Here is an 18,883-nt window from a genome sequence, read left to right on the forward strand (position 1 = left end):
GTGCTCTTCATCAGTAACATGAGTATTAGAAGACAAAGGTACATAGGCTTCAAAAAAGAAAGGGAAAGATTTGTAAGTGTTAGCTAGTCAACCAGCTTTTCAAAAACAACTTCACACACAAGGACTGCTAGTCAAAGAAAGTCTCTGATTCATGTAAATGCACAACAGCTTAATTTTACACTTCCAAGAGCTGTAAGAAAGACTTTTACCCATTAGCTATAAGTAGAGGAATAAATACATGCTAACTTTAAGATCTAAAATACTTACACAATTTCAACAAAGGACATCAAGGAGAAAAGGAGTAGAAAGTGAACACAGCACGTCTGTCTTGTAGGGAAAGGAAAGAGAAAAAGATTGAGCAACTGGAGACAAGAACAAAAAAGGGACGCTTTAAAACAAAACAAAACATGCAGTGGTAGCAGCTGTAATCCTAGTACTCGGGAGGCAAAGGCAGGGGGATCATTGCAAGTTCAAGACCAGCATGATTACATGTCGAGTTCCAGGCCAGCTAGTACTACATGGGACCCCATGTCAGATGGATGGATGGATGATAGATAGATAGATAGATAGATAGATAGATAGATAGATAGATAGATAGATAGATAGATAAAAGCAGCTCCAGAAGAGAGAAGGAACATAAGATTTTTCAAATAACTAGATACAGGTAATAAATCTGTTTGGGGGTGGGGTTAGGCAGGAGATCCAGCCCAGGGTCTCACATATTGTAATGTGAACACCCCACCACTTAGATGTATCCCCAGTCCTAAAAGATTGTGCAGATTTTCACCAAAGAGAAATTAATTTGAGTAGATATGCTAACTAACACTTATGATTTAAACATACAATGGATACATGAGTCAAGACATCACACAGATCTCTGTAAACAGGAATATTTTTACACACAGCTAAAACAAATTTTAAGTTAGGTATGGTGGCACAAGTATGTAATTCTAGTGCTCAAGAGGCTGAAACTGAAAGAGGACTACTGTAGGTGGACTTTTCTTTCCTCATCACCAGTTCCCAAATAACCAACACAGGTACTGAGTATTAATTATAAATGCTAAGCTTAAACCAAAAAAACAACTATTAATCTCAAAATATTTTATACTGGTATGGATTTTGGTTTATTGATAAAAATTTAAAGTTGGGCTGGAGAAATGGCTCAGCGGTTAAGAGAACTGACTGCTCTTCCAGAGGACCCAGGTTCAATTCCCAGCACCCACATGGCAGCTCACAACTGTCTGAAAATCCAGTTTCAGGGGACCTGACGCCTTCACACCAATGCACATAAAATAAAAGATAAATAAATCATAAATTTAAAAAAAAAATTTAAAGTTATTTTTACTATACTATATGCATGTTTCTACTCTTGTTTAGGGTATTATGCTTATGTAACTCAATTAAAAAGTAAAGTATAATTAAGAAATACAGATTAATAGTCATCTATTATTGTCAAACTTAGGTTAGGTATGTTTTCAAGGTCATAAAGAGATATTTAGATAGATGATTTTCAAACACTTCAAAGACCTACAGAATACGGCATTTAATATGTTTAATAACCTGAGGCTTTTCTTTGAAGCGAGACATGTCTGCTCCTGAAAGCACCAGTCTACTTCAGAGAAGATAATGGGCATTGAAGAAACTCTGTATAGAATTTACTTTCTTTATAGCAAAAGCTAGCCATTTCGGGGGGAGAGGGGGACAAACAAACAAACAAACAAACAAAAAAAACATGTCCTTGTCTCAACTGCTGACAGTATACTGTCCTAACTGGACCAGAAAGACACAAAAAAGGCAACTGTCAAACTTTGCCAAGGCAAGGTAGGACAGTCCTTCAAAATTCCCTGCTTCTCAGAAATGTGTCAGAAATACAAGACCTTTAGCCAAAGATAGATACCCCAATGTTACAGAAGAACCTTGGGTGACTAACTGTCCTGGTAACAAGCAAGATGTCCTTGTAGTTAGGTAACATTTCATCCTTCTGGGGTCTTTAATGGATTTGAAGACTAGATAGTCATAGTTGAAGTTTTCCTTAGTTATGATAAAAGGTTAATTAGGTATAAAACTTTAGAGTCATAAAAATAAGATAACAGTATTTCCTCTAAATTTGCCAAATACAAATGGGCTGGATATTATAACTGTAATTCTTACTTAATAACTGTTTTGTTACATATTATTTTACTATGTTAAGTTAAAACCTTCCTTTTTAATTAAATAAAAGGGGAGAATTGCTGTGGAATAACCTCATTGGTTAATAAAGCACCGGCTGGCCAGTAGCCAGGCAGAAGTATAGGCAATCAAACTGAGAATGCTGGGAAGAAGGGTGGAGTCAGTAGAGTCATTATGAGACAAAGAGAGGTAAAGCCACGAGTCACATGGCAATATGTAGATTAATAGAAACGGGTTAATTTAAGTTATTAAGAGCTAGTTAGTAATAAGCCTGAGTTACCAGCTGAATATTTGTAATTAATATTGAGCCTCTGTGTTGGTTATCCGGGAACTGATGGGCAGGACAGAAACTTCCATCTACAGACTACAAGTCCAAGGACAGTCTGGGCTACATAGTGTAAGCCTATCTCATCGAAGAAAAATATACGTATATAATGACATATACAACTTCAAGTGCTAGAAAAACAAAGCAGACTAGACCTAGAGTAGGCAGAAGCAAGCCAGGCAGTCTTAGCACTCTGGAGGCTGAACAGGAAGAGCATTACCACAATAGCCAGGTAGCGAGGACTATAAAGCACAGGGGAGGTGGGGGGACAACACGGACGGACGGACAAGAACAAGAGCTGGAAAGCTGATTCAGTGGTTGGAGCACCTGTTGTACAGGAGTAGAACCTAAATTAGTAGCCCAGCACTCAGGTAAAAAGGTGGTTGTTGCTGCACAGATGTTTATTCCCCCATCACTGCAGAGGGTAGAAACAGGAGGATGTTGAGGTTTGTTGGCCACCAGCCCAAGTCCAAGTTCAGTGGAGACCCTGTTTCAAAAAAAAGAAAACAAAAAGGCAGGTCGTATAGAACAATGTCTTCTTCTGACCTCCACACTTGTAGGGGCATGCATACCTACACATACGTGTGTACATGTACACACACACCAAAAGGAAGATATAAATAAAAACAGGAAAAATATTGTGCATAAAGCTATAGTACTACTGATCAATAAATTAAATGAAGTTTTGGAAAAGTCATTAAAACAGAAAAAAAAGTAGCTTTTGAGTACATACATTTTGCAAGCCTACTAGTACACTCCCATTCTTGAAACTGTCTTCTTTTTCTTAAACTGTCTCTATTTCTATTAAAATTTCTACTAAAATAGTAGTAATAATAATAACAATAATAATACTCAAGAGTCAGAGGAAGGTAGATCTCTAGTTCAAGGCCAGTCTGGTCTACAGAGCAAGTTCCAAGACAACCAGAGTGTTGAGCTATACATAGAAACCCCGTTGTAAAAATGAAATAGATGGATAGATGGATACATGGATACACACATATATACATAGATAAGTAAACACTGACGGGGCTAGGAACATAAGAGCTCAGTGGTAGAGTGCTTGCCTAGAATGCATGAAGTGAGGTGGGGGTGAGATATTCTAGTAACTAGTAGCTTCATGTGTATGACTGGGTGTGAACATGGAGTCAGGAGTCAACACTGAGTATCTACCTCAGTCACTTGTCCACCTTATTGTATGAGTGTCTCACTAAAGCCAGAACTTAAGCTTTTGCATATACTGGCAGGCCCCAATCGTAGACCTGCATCATGCTTTTAAAAGTGGGTGCTAGGGATACAAATCAGGTTCCCATCTCTGCACAAGTACCTTACAACTGAGCTATTCCCAGTCCCTAACTTTTCTCTACAAATTAATTAATTTACAAAGTCAAAGATGAAAAGGTTCATATGGAGAGACTTTAAAATTAAGTATCAAAGTTTAAAAGGGACCCTAATATTAGTTGGAGGGACAACTCATAAAAAGTTAGCTCAAGGGACAGAACTCCATGGGTAAAGTGCTTACTGTAAAATCTGGAAGCTACAGGCCTTAGTCCCCAGAACACATGAAAGGAGTTGAGCACCTCAGCTCCCATCTGCAGTCCCAGCATTCCTAAAGGTAAGTGGAAGGTGGAAACAGGAGAACCCCGAAAAATTCTAGCTAGCAAACAAAGGGAACCTGTCTCAACCAAAATGGAAGACAAGGACCCAAACTCAAGATTGTCCTCTGACCTCCACCCCATGCCATGTCCTACACATGCCTGCACACGTGCACATGCACACACACAAATCATATACCCACAACAAAAGGTTTTAAGTACTTCACAATGAAGAAAGAAAAAAAACATGAAAATCAAAAGCACTAAAAATCTTTATCATGTGGATGGGGCGGGGGAGGTGGGCAGAGTAGACCTTTTAGTTTCCAAACAAACCTAGGTGTAACATAAGGGCCGGCTTGTTGGGGTTTCTGTCCTGCCCAGTACCCCAAAGCCGGGCAAGCCCAAAGAAAATCACACACAAGACTCCATAAGGTTATAAACTGATTGGCCCATTAGGTCAGGCTCCTTATTAGTCCTTGTAACTTATGTTACCCCATTATCCTTATCTATTTTAGCCACATGGGCTCAGTACCTTTCTCAGTGTGACAGCTTACATGTTGCCTCTTCAGTGGTCTGCACAGGAGTGGCAAGAGAGCTTCCTGTGTCCCAGAAAACTCCCAGTCTCTTTGCTCCACCCCTACTTCCTGTCTGGCTTTCCCGCCTATACTTCCTGCCTGGCCAATCAGCGTTTTATTAAAATACATGATTGACAGAATACAGATAATTCTCCCGCACCACCTAGGAACACTTAAAACAACCAGCTTCACTCAACCAACACCAATATTCTCCAAAAGTCAAGGAACCTCTTTTCTAAATTAGTATTGACAAGCTACAAAAAGCTTTGTTTTCTAGACTAATAAAATTTAAGGACATCCCATGATTGGCAATGAGTCCAAAAATCACCAAAGTGATTTGGAACAAAAGTTCCAAAGAGCTCCCTCATGAGCTATATCATATAAGGAGTCATCTTCAAAGAGCTTTTCCTCCACAACATCAAGGAGGACTCTGACCCATACTTCCTAAACACCTGTACACTGTACTGTATATATATTACCAAAATGATGTTTTACTGTATGTCATTATATCTTAAACAAATTTTTAAAGTTTCACTAAGCCTACTTTTCCACCTGGAAATTGAAAGAAGGGGAAGGTGGCTCAGTGAATAAAGACTTACGTTCTGCAAGCACAAATCCCTAGAGTGCACATAAAAAAACCTCAGCTTAGCCATGCATTCATGTAACCTCAAAATGAGGGGATGAAGACCAGCGGGTCCCAAGAATTCACTGGCTAGCCATCCTTGCTGATAGGGTCAGCATCCTGTTAATAAGAGACCCTAACTCAAATAATCACACGGCAATATAAGACACCTTAAGTTCTGTTCAAGACCATGCATACATTTGAATTCTCACTTGCACACACATACACATTTTCTCTCACACAAAAACTGCTACCTCATTGGATAATGAGGCCTAAATAAAATACCTGCGACAAAGTGTCTAACAAACACCTACAAATGGGTAGCTGTAGCTATTATTAGCGTCTTGTTACCATCATTTTTACCTATTTAAAGTAATGCTAAAAATGCCAAATATTTGCCAGGCAAGAACTCTGAGTTACATCTTTAACACATATTTTTTTTGGTTTTTGTTGTTGTTTTGTTTTTCAAGACAGGGTTTTCCAGTGTAGCTTTGGAGCCTGTTCTGGAACTCACTCTGTAGACCAGGCTGGCCTCAAACTCACAGAGATCTGCCTGCATCTGCCTCCTGAGTGCTGAGATTAAAGGCGTGTGCCACCACCATCCAGCTTTTTTTTTTTTTTGAGATAGAATCTTATATATCCCAGACGAGTCTTGAATTCACTGTATAGCCAAAAATGACTTCAACTTCTTACTTCTTATCCTCCTGTATTGTCCCCCTTAGTGCTGGGATTACACAGGTGCCACCACACCTGGTTTATACAATCCTGGAGATCAATCAGGGATTTCTGAATGCTAGGCAAGGACTCAACCAAATAGCTATGGCCCCAGCCGTCACAATTTATTTTCTCTATTCTCTTGTGCCGACAGCGTGTGTGGAGGTCAGAGGACAACTTCTCAGGAATCAGTTCTCTCCTTCCACTTTACTGAGACAGGAACTCTGTTTTTGCTTCTAGCCAATTCTGTTGTCTCTGCCTCCCATCTCGCTGTAGAAAGGCTGGAATTAGAGGGTTCTGGGTTCATGAATTCAACTCTACCACTTCCAAAGAGTATCAAAACTGGGCTTGCTGACTGCTAAGCTAATGTTCTTTCACAGGAGGAGGGGGTAGGAAGGGTCACTGGATCCTCACCTGAGTATCCAAACACTAATCCCAGTCATCTGTATGCAATACTGCGCTAACTGCACATGGCTCCTTGGGGAGGGGCTAGTCTTAGGGAAGCCATCATCCACTTTGCAATGTGGCTTTTAGGCTGGAGATAACCCCAGTTAGCTCACTGATTCCTCAGTGTGAACTTTGGTTTGTCATTAGAACCTTAGGACAAGATGGGGAGAGGCTGCCCTCTCCTTCCAGGGCAAAATTTCTCACAACACATGACAAGTGTTTCTACCCACCAAACCATCTCCCTGGCAATTCCTGAAATTTTAAAATATCTTTATTGAGTATTTCCTCATCCTGTGACAGAACATCCACCTGATCTAAAATCTTTAAAGAACTTCTGGGTCAGTAAGATGGCAGTAATTGGTGGCACTTACCACTAAGCCTAACAACCTGAGTTCCATTCCTGGAACCCACAAAGTGGAGGGAGAGAACCAACTCCTGTAACTTTTCCTGACTTCCACACATGCACCACAGCACGTGTGCCCATATACCTACAACATTAATATTATTTTTCCAGATTTGTTTTATTATTTCGTGTTTATGAGTACTTTGCTTGACCATATGTGTGTGCACTTCATGTGTGTCTGGTGCCCCGAGAGGTCCAAAGAAGGCAGATCCTCTAGGACTGGAGTTACAGACAATTGTGAGCCACAATGTGGTACTAGGAATCCAAACCAGACCCTCTGCAAAAGAAACACATGCTCTTGACTGCTGAGCCAACATTCCGGCCCAAATTTATGTAATAATACTTTACATTTCTCACACATGCCCCTCATCTCCTTTCTCATTCAGAAGCCTACAATGAAACCAGTCTGGAAACCACACTGCTCAAGCAACATGTGGAGTAGAACAGTATTATAAATCATGATCACAGATTACAAAACAAATTAGCTCCTACTAGTTCCAGGTGCCTTAGAAAAGTAGTATAAGCTTGGCATAGTGGTTCATGCCTTTGGTCCCAGCACTCATGAGACAGAGGTAGGCAGGTATCTGTGACTTCAAAGCCTGGTCTACATAGCAAGATCCAGGACAGCCAGGGCTGTGTAGAGAGAACCTGCAGTAATTATTTCATTTGTATTTTAATATAGTTTGCCTGAAGATCAGAGAGTAATATAGCCACCCTAGTCAGTCTTACAGACCAGACAGTGGTGACACACATTTTTAATCCCAGTAGTCACACTAGTTGCCATAGAAACTGAGCAGTAGTGGTGTAAGCCTTTAATCCCAGGCCTAGAGAAGACTATAAGGTGGGAGGAGACAGTTCTCAGACAGTTTCATTCTGAAGATTTCTGAAAGTAGAATCAATCGCCATTTTGTACTGAGGTAGAGGTAAGAGCCAGAGGCTGGCTATTTTGCTTTTCTGACCTTCAGGTTGAACCCTAATATCTGTCTCTGGGTTTTTATTAATTGTGCTATAAGAAGCTGTCTTTAAAGAGAAAAAAGAAAAAAGACAGGAAAGGAGGGAGGGAGGGGAAGAAAGAAAGAGAAAGAAAGAAAAGTATTAGAAACAAAATAAGGGTTTCTAACCTCAGATGGCTTCTCTCAATAAAGAATTATTTAGTTGTCAGAGGAGTCTCTCAGAGCTACGTCTAAAGTACACTCTCGGAAGGGTTCAACAGCCAACAAGCTGTGCTCTTCATGCAGCAGGGTATCCCTGGGTAGTACAGAAGATCAAATGGATATAAGAACAGTCAATACCTTGTTTGAATCCTGGAATGGTGGTCTTGCTTGTAATCTTAGCATTCAGGAAGCTGAGGTGGATAAATCATGAGTTCAAGGCCAGCCTGAGCTACCTTAGACCATATCTCCAACAATTAAAAAAAAAATTATTTCTTCAGCAGGTTCATTATCTGAAATACAGTTTTTCATGATTTATCAGAGAATCAGATAAAGCAAAGAAAAGGAATATGTCCAATATCAGACACCATATTAAAAAAATAAATCAGAGGCTAGCAGGATAGCTCAGTGGGTATAGACACCTGCTTCCAAACCTGACCACCTGAGTTCAATCCCCAGGATTCACCAAGTAGGAGAAAACCAATTTCCACAGGCTGTCCTGTGAACTCTCCATATATGCCCTTCACTTGCACACAAATACATACACACCAAAATAAATAAGTAAATAAATTTAAAAATAAGTAAATAAATGCCTGTGGTTTGTTTAAACTTGAAAAAAATAAGGGATATAGCTCAGTGTGCAGAGTTCTTGCCTACCAGCAGAAAGTTCTGGGTTCAAACCCCAGCACCAGATAAAGCAGACCTGGAGACAGAAAAAAAAAAAAACAAAAAACTGTGATCCCAGCCTCCAAGAGGTAAAGATGACCAAGTCTAAGGTCATTCTCAGCTAAGCTTAGCTACACAGCTAAGAATTAGATTGGGAAACATGAAACACAGTCCCTCCAAAATAAACCCAACTTTTGTCTGCTTAGTGTCTTCAAAAAAGTTCTGAGACCACTTTAACATGCACAACCCAAATGTTTTTCAGAATTGTCTTTGAATGGCTTGGATCTGAACGACTTTTGTTTATAAGGCAACACTTTTTTCCCCTTTCGAGATAATCAATGTCTATGTAACCCTGACTGTCCTGGCACTCACACTGTACATCAGGCTAGTCTTCCAACACAGGGATCCTTACCTCCAAACTACTCAATCAGATGAAAAGCATGGGCCACCCACACACCTGGCAAAGGCAGCTTCTTCAACACCTCTTCATCTGTTTTGTTTTGAGACAGGGTTTCTGTGTGTAGCTGTCCTGGAACTGATCTGTAGACCAGACTAGCCTTAAACTCACAGATCTGTCTGCCTGTGCCTCCCAAGGGCTAGGATTAAACATGTGAACCACCACCTCTCCAATTCTTAATCCAACCATTAAATTGGGCCCTGAAATCTGTTCTAACTCTACATCATTCATATATGAGAAAGTATAAATGCAAACTAAAGTTCATGTGTGTAGTTCCGCAGGTGCCTTCTACTTTTTGAGACAGTGACTCTCATTGGCCTGAAACTCTGCCAAATAAGTTAGGCTTAACTAGCCAGCTAGGACTCTGCCTACATGGATGGCCATCACTGTATTACAGGCACATACCAGTGCGCCCAGCTTTTTACCTGGGTTCTGGTGATTTGAACTTGGGTCCTCATACTTCTGAAGCAAGCAATTTACTGACCAAGCCATCTTCCTAGTCCTGTAGGTCATTTTTTATGTTCAGTACTTGGCAGTCACAATTTTTCCCCTCCAGACAGCCTTGAACACAAAAGATCATGTTTGCGTTTGGCCTAAAGCAATGAAAAACAACAACAACAACAACAAAAACTAGTAAGACAAACAATTCAGTAAAAGAGTAGATAAGAGCAGAAGCACAAAGGCTAAGATTCATAAATTTCATTTCTATTCCACCAGAGTAGCCACCTGTCACTGGGCACCATTCCAGTGAAACAGACTACCACCACATACATACCTCACAGGTGCTCTGAAGGCTGAACTGATCCTAAGTAATACTCCAGATACTGTGTCCAGTGGCCACAACCAACCATCTACATACGGCTAATCGTTACATTAAACCTCTAGAATTGACACTCATGTCAAGTAACGTAATACAAGACCACAAATAAATTGTTTTTGTGTTGCTTAAAAATCAGAAGCTTGGTGCACAGGCTGTAATCTTAGTACTTGGGGAGGTGGACAAAAGGTTCAGGAGTTCAAGGCCATCCTAGACTACGTGAGACTGTCTCAAAACAACAAAACTTGGGTACTTGGACTGGGAATATTATAATATACCCAGTGACAGAACACGTACCGGCATGTAAAAGTCCTGTGCTCAAACCCACTACTGGAAGAAGATGAAGGCCTAAGAGGAGCATGGTAGTGGCACATCTGTAATCCCAGCACTAAGGTGGCTGCAGCAGAAGGACTGTCCTGGGTCCAACTTGGCTATACAGCAATTCTCCATCTTAAATTAAAAACAAACAGGGTCTGCAAATATGGCTCAGCAGATAAGAGGAATGGTTGCTCTTCCAGAGGACCAGAGTTCAATTTCCAGCACCCATATGGCAGCTCACAACTGTCTGCAATCCAGGTCCAAGTAATCCAAGACCCTCACAGACATGCAAGCAAAACACCAATGCACATAAAAGAAATAAATAAAACAAAAACAAACAAAAAAACCAGGTACATCAGGGTCAGTGAGATGGTTCATTGAGTTCTGCCAACCCCAGAACTAGGGAAAGTTGTCCTCCGATACATACATACATACATACAGACAGACAGACAGACACACACACACACACTCACCCATGCACTAATCCACACACATTCACAAAATAAATGTAATTTAAAAAATTTAAATCAAGTAAACGACTTTTTTATTTTTTTATTTTTTTTTTAGGACAGAGTCTTAAAACTCCAGATCCCTCTGCCTTCACCTCCCAAGCGGCTGGTATTTTCAAATCTCTTGCAAAATGAAATTGACTATATTCACATATATATCAACTCTCCAAACTTTCCATGAAAAACAGCTACATCCAATCACTCAAATCACTGATAAAAAAAAAAAAAAAAAACTGGGCAGTTGGGCTTGGCACAAACAATCCAACACAGACCTCAATATCAGGCCACTTTCCATAACTCTCGCAGCCTGAATTAATCATTTACCTTCCTCGTGGTAATCTGACAACCAAGTCTTCACCACATGTAAAACACAGCTATGTTGTAAAGTTCCTATTACAGTATCAGGGCAACTGACACTTTAAACAATAGTAAATACACAAGGCAAGACACACACACACACACACACACACACACACACACACACACATACACACACACAAATTGATGGTAAATTGAGATACCGATTCTCTGGAAAGCGTAATTCTCTAGACAAAACTGAGGAGCAAGTCGACACCCATCCAAAGAAAAGGCCTTAGTGCACAGAACGCTACAGCTGAAACCGGAATTCCCGCGAACTAGAGGAAGGAAAATGGGGGAACCTCTGGGTGCGAGATGACCTGAATTCTCTCGGGAAGAAAAGCAAGCAAGAGGCGTACCGACCCAGAGTCGATTTTTAGGCCTGTGGCGCTTCAGGGAGGGGCGGAAACAGTTAACCATTTTCTAGTGGGCTCGAAATCGCCAAATAAAAGGCTCGATTTGTGAACGCGATTGGGGATTCAAAGGGTCTGAGAGAGGAGGCGCCTTCTCAAGACGAAAACCGAGGCATTCTCCGGAGAAGAACGGCCTGGGAGGCGGGAAGTGGCGGGGACCCAAAGCGCGGGCACCGCTCGCGCGCAACAACGACGGCCAGCCGAGGCACTTACGCGGCCGCCTCTTCCGGAGGCCCTCGCCGCGCGGGCGGACGACCGAGGCGGTGCCGCTGAGGGAGCCAGGCCGCTCCCGTCTCACGCCCTCCGCAGCCCCGGACCCCGGTGGCGCCGCACTACTCGCCCGGCGCCTGAACGGCTCCCGCCTCCGCGCTTCGGCGTCCGCGGACGCCGACTCGCCGGCCGCGGCTGAGGTGGCGGCAGCCCTGCCCTGGCGCTCCATAGGCGCGCCGAGCAGGCCCGCTCCCATCCGCAGCAGCCGACGCTGCCGCCCGAGCCAGCCCCCCAGCGCCGCCTCGCCGGCTTCGCGCAGCCCGCTGAGCGCAAGCGCACGCGGGCTGCCGCCTCTTCCGTTGCGCCAACGTAGAGTGAGCCAATCCGAGCTGACTTAAGGCGAGTGGCAGGGCTTTTGTCCAATCGGCTTCCCGACTCGAGCCGCGGGGTACCGCGCTGTCACCCAATGACAGGCATTCAGGGCAACTGAGTGGAGCAGGCTGGGAGCGATGGCGGCGGTCCACTGAGCACTTGAGCGAGGTGCGCCCCCTCTTGCGCAAACACAGGAGGGGTGGGCCGGTCGGCTCCCCTTCTCCGTAGAACTCTCCCGGGACGTCGCCTAGTCTCTCCTCGCTGCTGGGTGCCGGCACTCGTGAATAGCGCCTTCCCTTCGGCCCAATAGAACCCCCGAAGCCACTAGTAGCCAGTGTTAACAGAAGGAAGGACTTTGTGCCGCGTCTCACCTTAGTTTTTGTGTCTAGATCTGTTTCTGTAGCTGCGGTAGGGGCCCAACAACCATCCGTACTGTACAGGCACCATCTCTTTGTGTTTGGGCTACTATCCTTCATTCCCGGTACCAGAAGGGAAGAAAAGACTGGGGTTGGTCTCCATGGAAACTGGCTGGAGGAAGTGGATTCTAAATCCTTCACTTACCTCCTGTCTGAAGGAGGCGGTGTGAAGGCCTGGAAGTTGGGTTGGTGTGTGTGTCTGCCTGCCTGTCTGTTTCTGTAGTCCATGGCGGTGTGAAGGCTTGAAAGTTGGATTGGGGTATGTGTGCGTGTTTGTTTCTGAGCTTTTTTGCATGCATGTATGTCTGTGGCCCATGATGGTGTGAAGGCCTGGAAGTTGGTGTGTGTGCCTTTGAGCTTTTTGCATGCATGCATGTATGTCTGTGCTCCGTGTCCGTGCTCACTGAGGACAGAAAACTCACCAGAAGATTCACCAGACGGTCCCAGGAACCTAACCCCGGCCTCTGCAAGAATAACAAGTGCTCTTATCCACTGAACAATAGTTCCAGCCCCGTGGGTTGACTTTTTGCAGAAGCCTTTTCCCCTTTTATGTTGGAGAACAGAAAAGAATTTGGCAGCTGGATTTGGTGGTGGTGGTGTTGTCTTTTCTAACAGTCCTGAGGTTCCCTCATATAACAGGCTCTTCCCAACATCCCCCACTACCAAAGGTGCCCTGACCCCGGAAGCATTCCTACCCAGTTATACCCCCTAAGACATCCCTCAATTTGAAGTGATGGAGGCTTTTCCACAATTTCCTAAGTACCTTCTCTGAGAGGCAATAGTGTTCCCCAAGTGACAACCCTCTTATCTTCACTTACTCCATCATTAATAGTATCAGGCTGAGCTTATTTTGGATCTGTGGAATAATAGTCCCATGTTCACTCCAAACTAGTGCCCCACGATGTAGGACTAACTCTGGAAACCCTATTTCCTAACTTGAATTTTCAGATCCTGCAGGAAAACACCCCATACAGATCTAACAAGAGTCAAGAATACCCATAGCAGAACTGGAGAGAGCAATCAACAGTTGTGAGCAGAGGACCAGGATTTGATTCCCAGCACCCGCATGGTGCTCACAATCTTCAGTAACTCCAGGGGATTTCACTCTCCTGGCCCTCCTGGAGTACCAGGCACCTACATGCTGCCCAGTCACGACACTGTCTCTCTCCCATGTGTAGCCACTTTGCCAACCCAAAGCACTAGGCTAGGGCCTGAGAAGAGCTGCTTCTACACTTTAGGAATTACCACTAAAATCTGCAGGCATCATTGGAATTACGCGCAACCAATAAAGATGAGACATAGATGAGACAAAGTAAGAAGCATCAAAGCCATGCTACTGAACATAGCAGCCCCCCTGCCTCCTCTGGGCTGATCATCCTGCAGTGTTCATTGGATCTACAAGCCCAAAGTGCTTACTATCACAGAGGAAACTGCATTCTTGCTTCCAGTGTTGTGTGCAGATTGGTTATCTGGCTGTTACCTTCAGTGCCTCCCACCATCTGTGGCAACTGAACACACCTCCCCACTTGCTGATAAGGTCGAGGCCTGCTTAGCTAATCCAGCTACATTTGTGGCTGCTGCCCTTAATGGCAACAGCTACCACTACTGCTCCTGCTTCTGCAGCCTCAATCAAAACTGAAGCCAAGAGAGAGTCAGGGGAGTCAGGCAGGGATGTGGGGCTTTGACGAATTACAAAACTTCGACCAATTCAGCCAGTTTTATTTGTACAGTATGGAAATCAAGGCTTAGATTTGAGTGATGAGGCAATTATCTAGAAACACAAATTTTAAAAATGACAGAGAACTGGGGATATAATTCCGCTAGAGAGTGCTTTCTTAGTGTGAAGAAGCCTGGATTTGGGCTCCCATCATGGGAGGAGAAGATAAACTATTCTCTGCCCTTGTAATTAAAAGGGGCTGGAGAGATGGCTCAGTGGTTAAGAGCATTGCCTGCTCTTCCAAAGGTCCTGAGTTCAATTCCCGGCAACCACATGGTGGCTCACAACCATCTGTAATGGGGTCTGGTGCCCTCTTCTGGTCTGCAGACATACACACAGACAGAATATTGTATACATAATAAATAAATATTTAAAAAAAAAAAAGAAGACCCAAAGTGGGCAGTGGTGGCGCATAACTTTAATCCCAGCACTGGGGAGGCAGAGGCAAGGAGATCTCTGAATTCGAGACCATCCTGGTATACAAGAGCTAGTTCCAGGACAGGCTCCAAAGCTACGGAGAAACCCTGTTTTGGCAAAGAAAAAAAAAAAGGCACAGATTGTAGCCAAGCATGGTAGTCCATGCCTATAATTCCAGCATTCAGGAGGCTTCCAAGTTCAAGGCTACCTTGGGCTATATAGGAATACTCTGTCTCAAGAAGAAAATGAACAGCACAGAGTCAAGTTTCAATAAATTAGTGAAAACCCCTAGCTTTTTGAAACAGCATTTTTTTTTTTTACTACATGATTCTGGCGGCCTCAAACTCACAAGGTAAGGAAATTAGGAGTAACTTAGCTGGCCTTAGGGTTTTTTAAAGGTACAGTTGGGCTGGAGAGATGGCTCGGTGGTTAAGAGCATTTGTTAGTCTTGCAGAGCAACAGGGTTCAGTTTCTAGCACCGACGTGGTAGCTCACAACTATCCAGAGGAATTAGACTTCTGCACTCTTCTGACCTCGGCAGGCATCAGGCACACCCATGGTAGACAGACAGACATGCAGGCAAACACTCATACACATAAAATTAGAATAAAGAACTATCAATGAAAAAAGGCTGGAGGATCATGCTTGGCTATCATGGGGTGGCAAGGTAGTACTGGTAATGATCAGGAAACCTCAGCTCAAAATGTGGTCCTGTCTCGGGTTGCTGACGTGTCCTCACAACATAGCAGCTGGCTTCTCCAGAGCCGGTGTCCTATGGAAAAATAGGAAGAGGTGACAGTATCTTTTATGACATAGGCTGGGAGGTCATACTCCATTATCTATGCAATATCCTGTTACTAAACAGGCCAAATGTATTCAAGATGGATTGGTATCACACAAAACTATCAGAAAAGAGAAAACTCTTAGAAGCAACTGAGAGCCCACAGTCTGCCCTGGGCTCCCAATGAGTCCAACCTCATTTCAAGTGATGAGACAAACCTGAGTTTCCACTGAGTTTTCATGCAACTAAATTACAGCATTATCTAGAGTAAAAGGTGATATTATCTTAATTACTGTTGTTAGAACCAAAATAGCATCATCCAAAACAGAAGTTCTGGGACAGTGTCCTAAACAGAAGGCCCTTGGCTTGGGTGAACAGAAACCTAAAGACCGTTATCTTCATGGAATTAACTAAAAGCCCAAATAAATCTTTCTCTCTGTAGGGCCCGGGAGGGGGGGGTCCCCCTGCTCCTTGAGGTGCAAATTGCAAGGACTGTTTTGGCTAAGCAAATAAGCTTCCTGCTAACGTCTGTGCTCTTTCTGCCAGCCTGGTGATTTAGCCTAGGGCTTTGTTTTATCTTTGGTCTTTGGTATGGCAATTTCCCACCTGCCGGGGAGAATCTCAAGGCGCCAAGGTCCCTCTCCACCGTCTGTCTCTGCTCTCCGCCCCCTGCCTGGGAAGATAGCCACACGGCACCGGGTGCTTACATCTCTCCAGAAGTTTCCTTGTTTTATCAAAGCAATGGAAAAGTAATACGGGGTTGCTCATCATTTCTAGGCCCTTCTATAGATAGATAGATAGATAGATAGATAGATAGATAGATAGATAGATAGATAGATAGATAGATAGAAAGATAGATAGTGTGTGTGTGTGTGTGTGTGAGAGAGAGAGAGAGAGAGAGAGAGAGAGAGAGAGAGCATGTATGTGGGGCGAGAAGAGGCTGAAGTAGAACTTTGGTGTCTTTCCTCAACTGAGCTCCACATCTTTCGTTGTTTGAGACCCAGTCTCTCACTGAACCTGAGGCTCACTGATTTCAGCTTGACTGGCCGGCCAATGGGCTTCAGAGAACCTCCTGTCTCCACCTCATCCTCAAGGCAGGGGGAACAGACAGAGCACCATGTCCCGTTTTTTCTGTGTGTTCTAAGGAGATAAGCTTAGGCCTCTATGCCTGCATGGCAGGTACTTTACTGACTAGGCCGTCTTGCAAGCCTCAAACTCCATTTTTTAATAGAAAAACACATCATGAACTTATGGTAATAGTTCCCCATTAATTTTCATAGTTGCTGACATTCAATATATCTGACTTATATTTCTCTTATCTCACCCTAAACTTCAAGTTCTAACAACATTGGCATGTATCTGGTTTATTAATAAAAAGGTAGTGGTTTTAGAATTAAAATGTTAATTTTATTTGCAGTTCTTCATGTCCTTAGCATATACCACAGAGAGGATTGTTATATTTGAAAGTCTCTTCATGGAGATCAGTAATCAACACAATTGTTTTCCATTCCAACTCAATTCAATTTGATAAGGATTTAATGTTAAAATTTAGTTCTGGGAATACACTGAGTTGGAAGAGTGCTTGCCTAGCATGCCTAAAACCCTGGGTTCGATTGCCAGCACTACATACATCAGGCACAGTGGAGCACATCTGTAATCCCAGTACTTGAGAGAGAGAGGCAAGAGGCTCAGATGTTCAGTGTCATCCTTTGCTGTATGGTGAGTTCAAGGCCAGCCTGGTATACATGAGCTCCTGTTTCAACAAATAAATAGATAAATAAAAGTAAACAACATTTAAAATCAATATATAAGTGTTATATTCAGAGAAGCCGTTTCCATACTCCCGTCTTCTCTCTCTTTATAGAAAATTACTGTGGTTAGGATGTGGTTTGTTCCCTTTAAAGATTCCTGTATTAGAAGCATGGCCCCTAGAGTGACAGTATAGGAGGCTGAGACATTTAGCAGATGGAGTCAATCTGAGTTTATAACTGGATCCCTTTCCCCATCCTCATCTCTACCATCCTATCTTGCCATGTGATGATGGCTCTTTTCTTGCTCCCACCATTGTTTGGCACGCATTGATGCAGCCAAGAGACCCAGCTAACCTGTACCTGAACAGAAAAACTATGAGGTACTAATTTTAATTTTGGTGGGTGTTTTTTGTTTTTGTTTTGTTTGTTTTGGAAGGGGGAAATTGGCATAATTTCCAATGGTTTAGTACACCTCTACTATAGTTTGAATGAGCATCCTGTTGTAGGAATTCATTCCACCAATAGATTTGGAGTACAGGTCTTAGGGCATGACTTCTTGTCTGCGGACATGATCTCTTATTTTGTGTGTCTGTGTGTTTATTTTTTTAAATTTCATTTTACATTCCAATCACAATTCTCCTTCTACCTCTCCTCCCGCCCTCCCCCACCTCACCTCTGCCCACTCCCCATCCACTCCTCCCAACAAGTAAGGGTTCCCACAGGAAGCCAACAAAGCCTGGCACATTAAGTTGCAGCAGGACCAAGATCCTCTCAGCATTAAGGCTGAGCATGGCATCCCATTGTAGGGAATGGGCTCCAATAAGCTAGTTTATGGACCAGAGATAGATTCTGGTCCTACTGCCAGGTGTCTCACAGATAGTCCAACCTTCACTACTGTCTCCAACATATGGAGAGCTGTTTGGTCCCATGGAAGCTCCATAGCTGTCAGTCTAGAGTTCATGAGTTTCCACGAGCTTGGTTCAGCTGTCTCTGTAGATTTCTCCATCATGATCTTGACCTCCCTTGCTCAAATATTCCCTTCTCCCTCTCTTTGATTGGATTCCTGGAGCTCGACCTGTTGCTTGGTTGTGGATCTCTGCAGCTGGTTCTGTTAGTTGCTGGATGAAGACTGTATGGGGTATTCACCAATCTGATGACAGGGGAAGGCCAGTTCTGGATCCCTCTCCACTATTACTAGGAGTCTTAAGTGGGGTCATCCTTGTGGCTTCTTGGGAATTTCCCTAGCACCAGGTTTTTCCCTAATCCCATAGTGTCTCTACTATCAAGATCTCTCTTGCATTGCTCTCCCACTCCATCCCTCTCTCTCCTTGACCATCCAGTTCCCTCATGTTCTCATCTCCCATTCCCCTCCCCTTTACTGGCTTCACCCCCTGTCATCCCTAGTCTACCCAGGAGATCTCATCTAATTTTCCTTCCCTGGATGATCCATGTGTCCCTCTTAGGGTCTTCCTTGTTACCTAGCTTCTCTGGAGCTGTGGATAATAGTCTGGTCATCCTTTGCTTACATCTAACATCCATTTATAAGTGAGTACATATCATGTTTGTCTTTCTGAATCTGGGTTACCTCACTCAGAATGGTTTTTCCTAGCTTCATCCAGTTGCCTGCAGATTTAATGATGTCATTATCTTTTACAGAAAAGTCATCCTCCGTTGTGTAAATGTA

The 18,883-nt window shown here is 43.3% G+C and overlaps 1 protein-coding gene across 7 annotated transcripts in view; it reads right to left on the reverse strand.

Annotated features, from left to right (window-relative positions):
- Pank2 (pantothenate kinase 2) overlaps positions 1-12,044 on the reverse strand; it is a 31,027-nt gene extending 18,983 nt beyond the window's left edge. The window contains exons 1-2 of one of the 7 annotated variants that reach the window (XM_048459591.3): positions 11,749-11,862; positions 10,236-10,388 (exon numbers count right to left, since the gene is read on the reverse strand). In XM_048459591.3, the coding sequence (XP_048315548.1) occupies positions 10,236-10,299 (64 nt within the window). In that variant the 5' untranslated portion in view covers positions 10,300-10,388; positions 11,749-11,862. Of the gene's footprint in view, positions 1-267; positions 325-7,968; positions 7,988-10,235; positions 10,389-11,748 lie in introns of those variants that run through there. The other 6 variants (XM_085696302.2, XM_087911187.1, XM_048459593.3 and 3 more) reach the window with 6 other exon arrangements.
- Between the last annotated feature and the right edge of the window lie 6,839 nt (positions 12,045-18,883).

Source organism: Myodes glareolus, chromosome 10 (genome assembly GCF_982192425.1).
Source record: "Myodes glareolus chromosome 10, mMyoGla1.1, whole genome shotgun sequence".
Lineage (NCBI taxonomy): Eukaryota > Metazoa > Chordata > Mammalia > Rodentia > Cricetidae > Myodes > Myodes glareolus.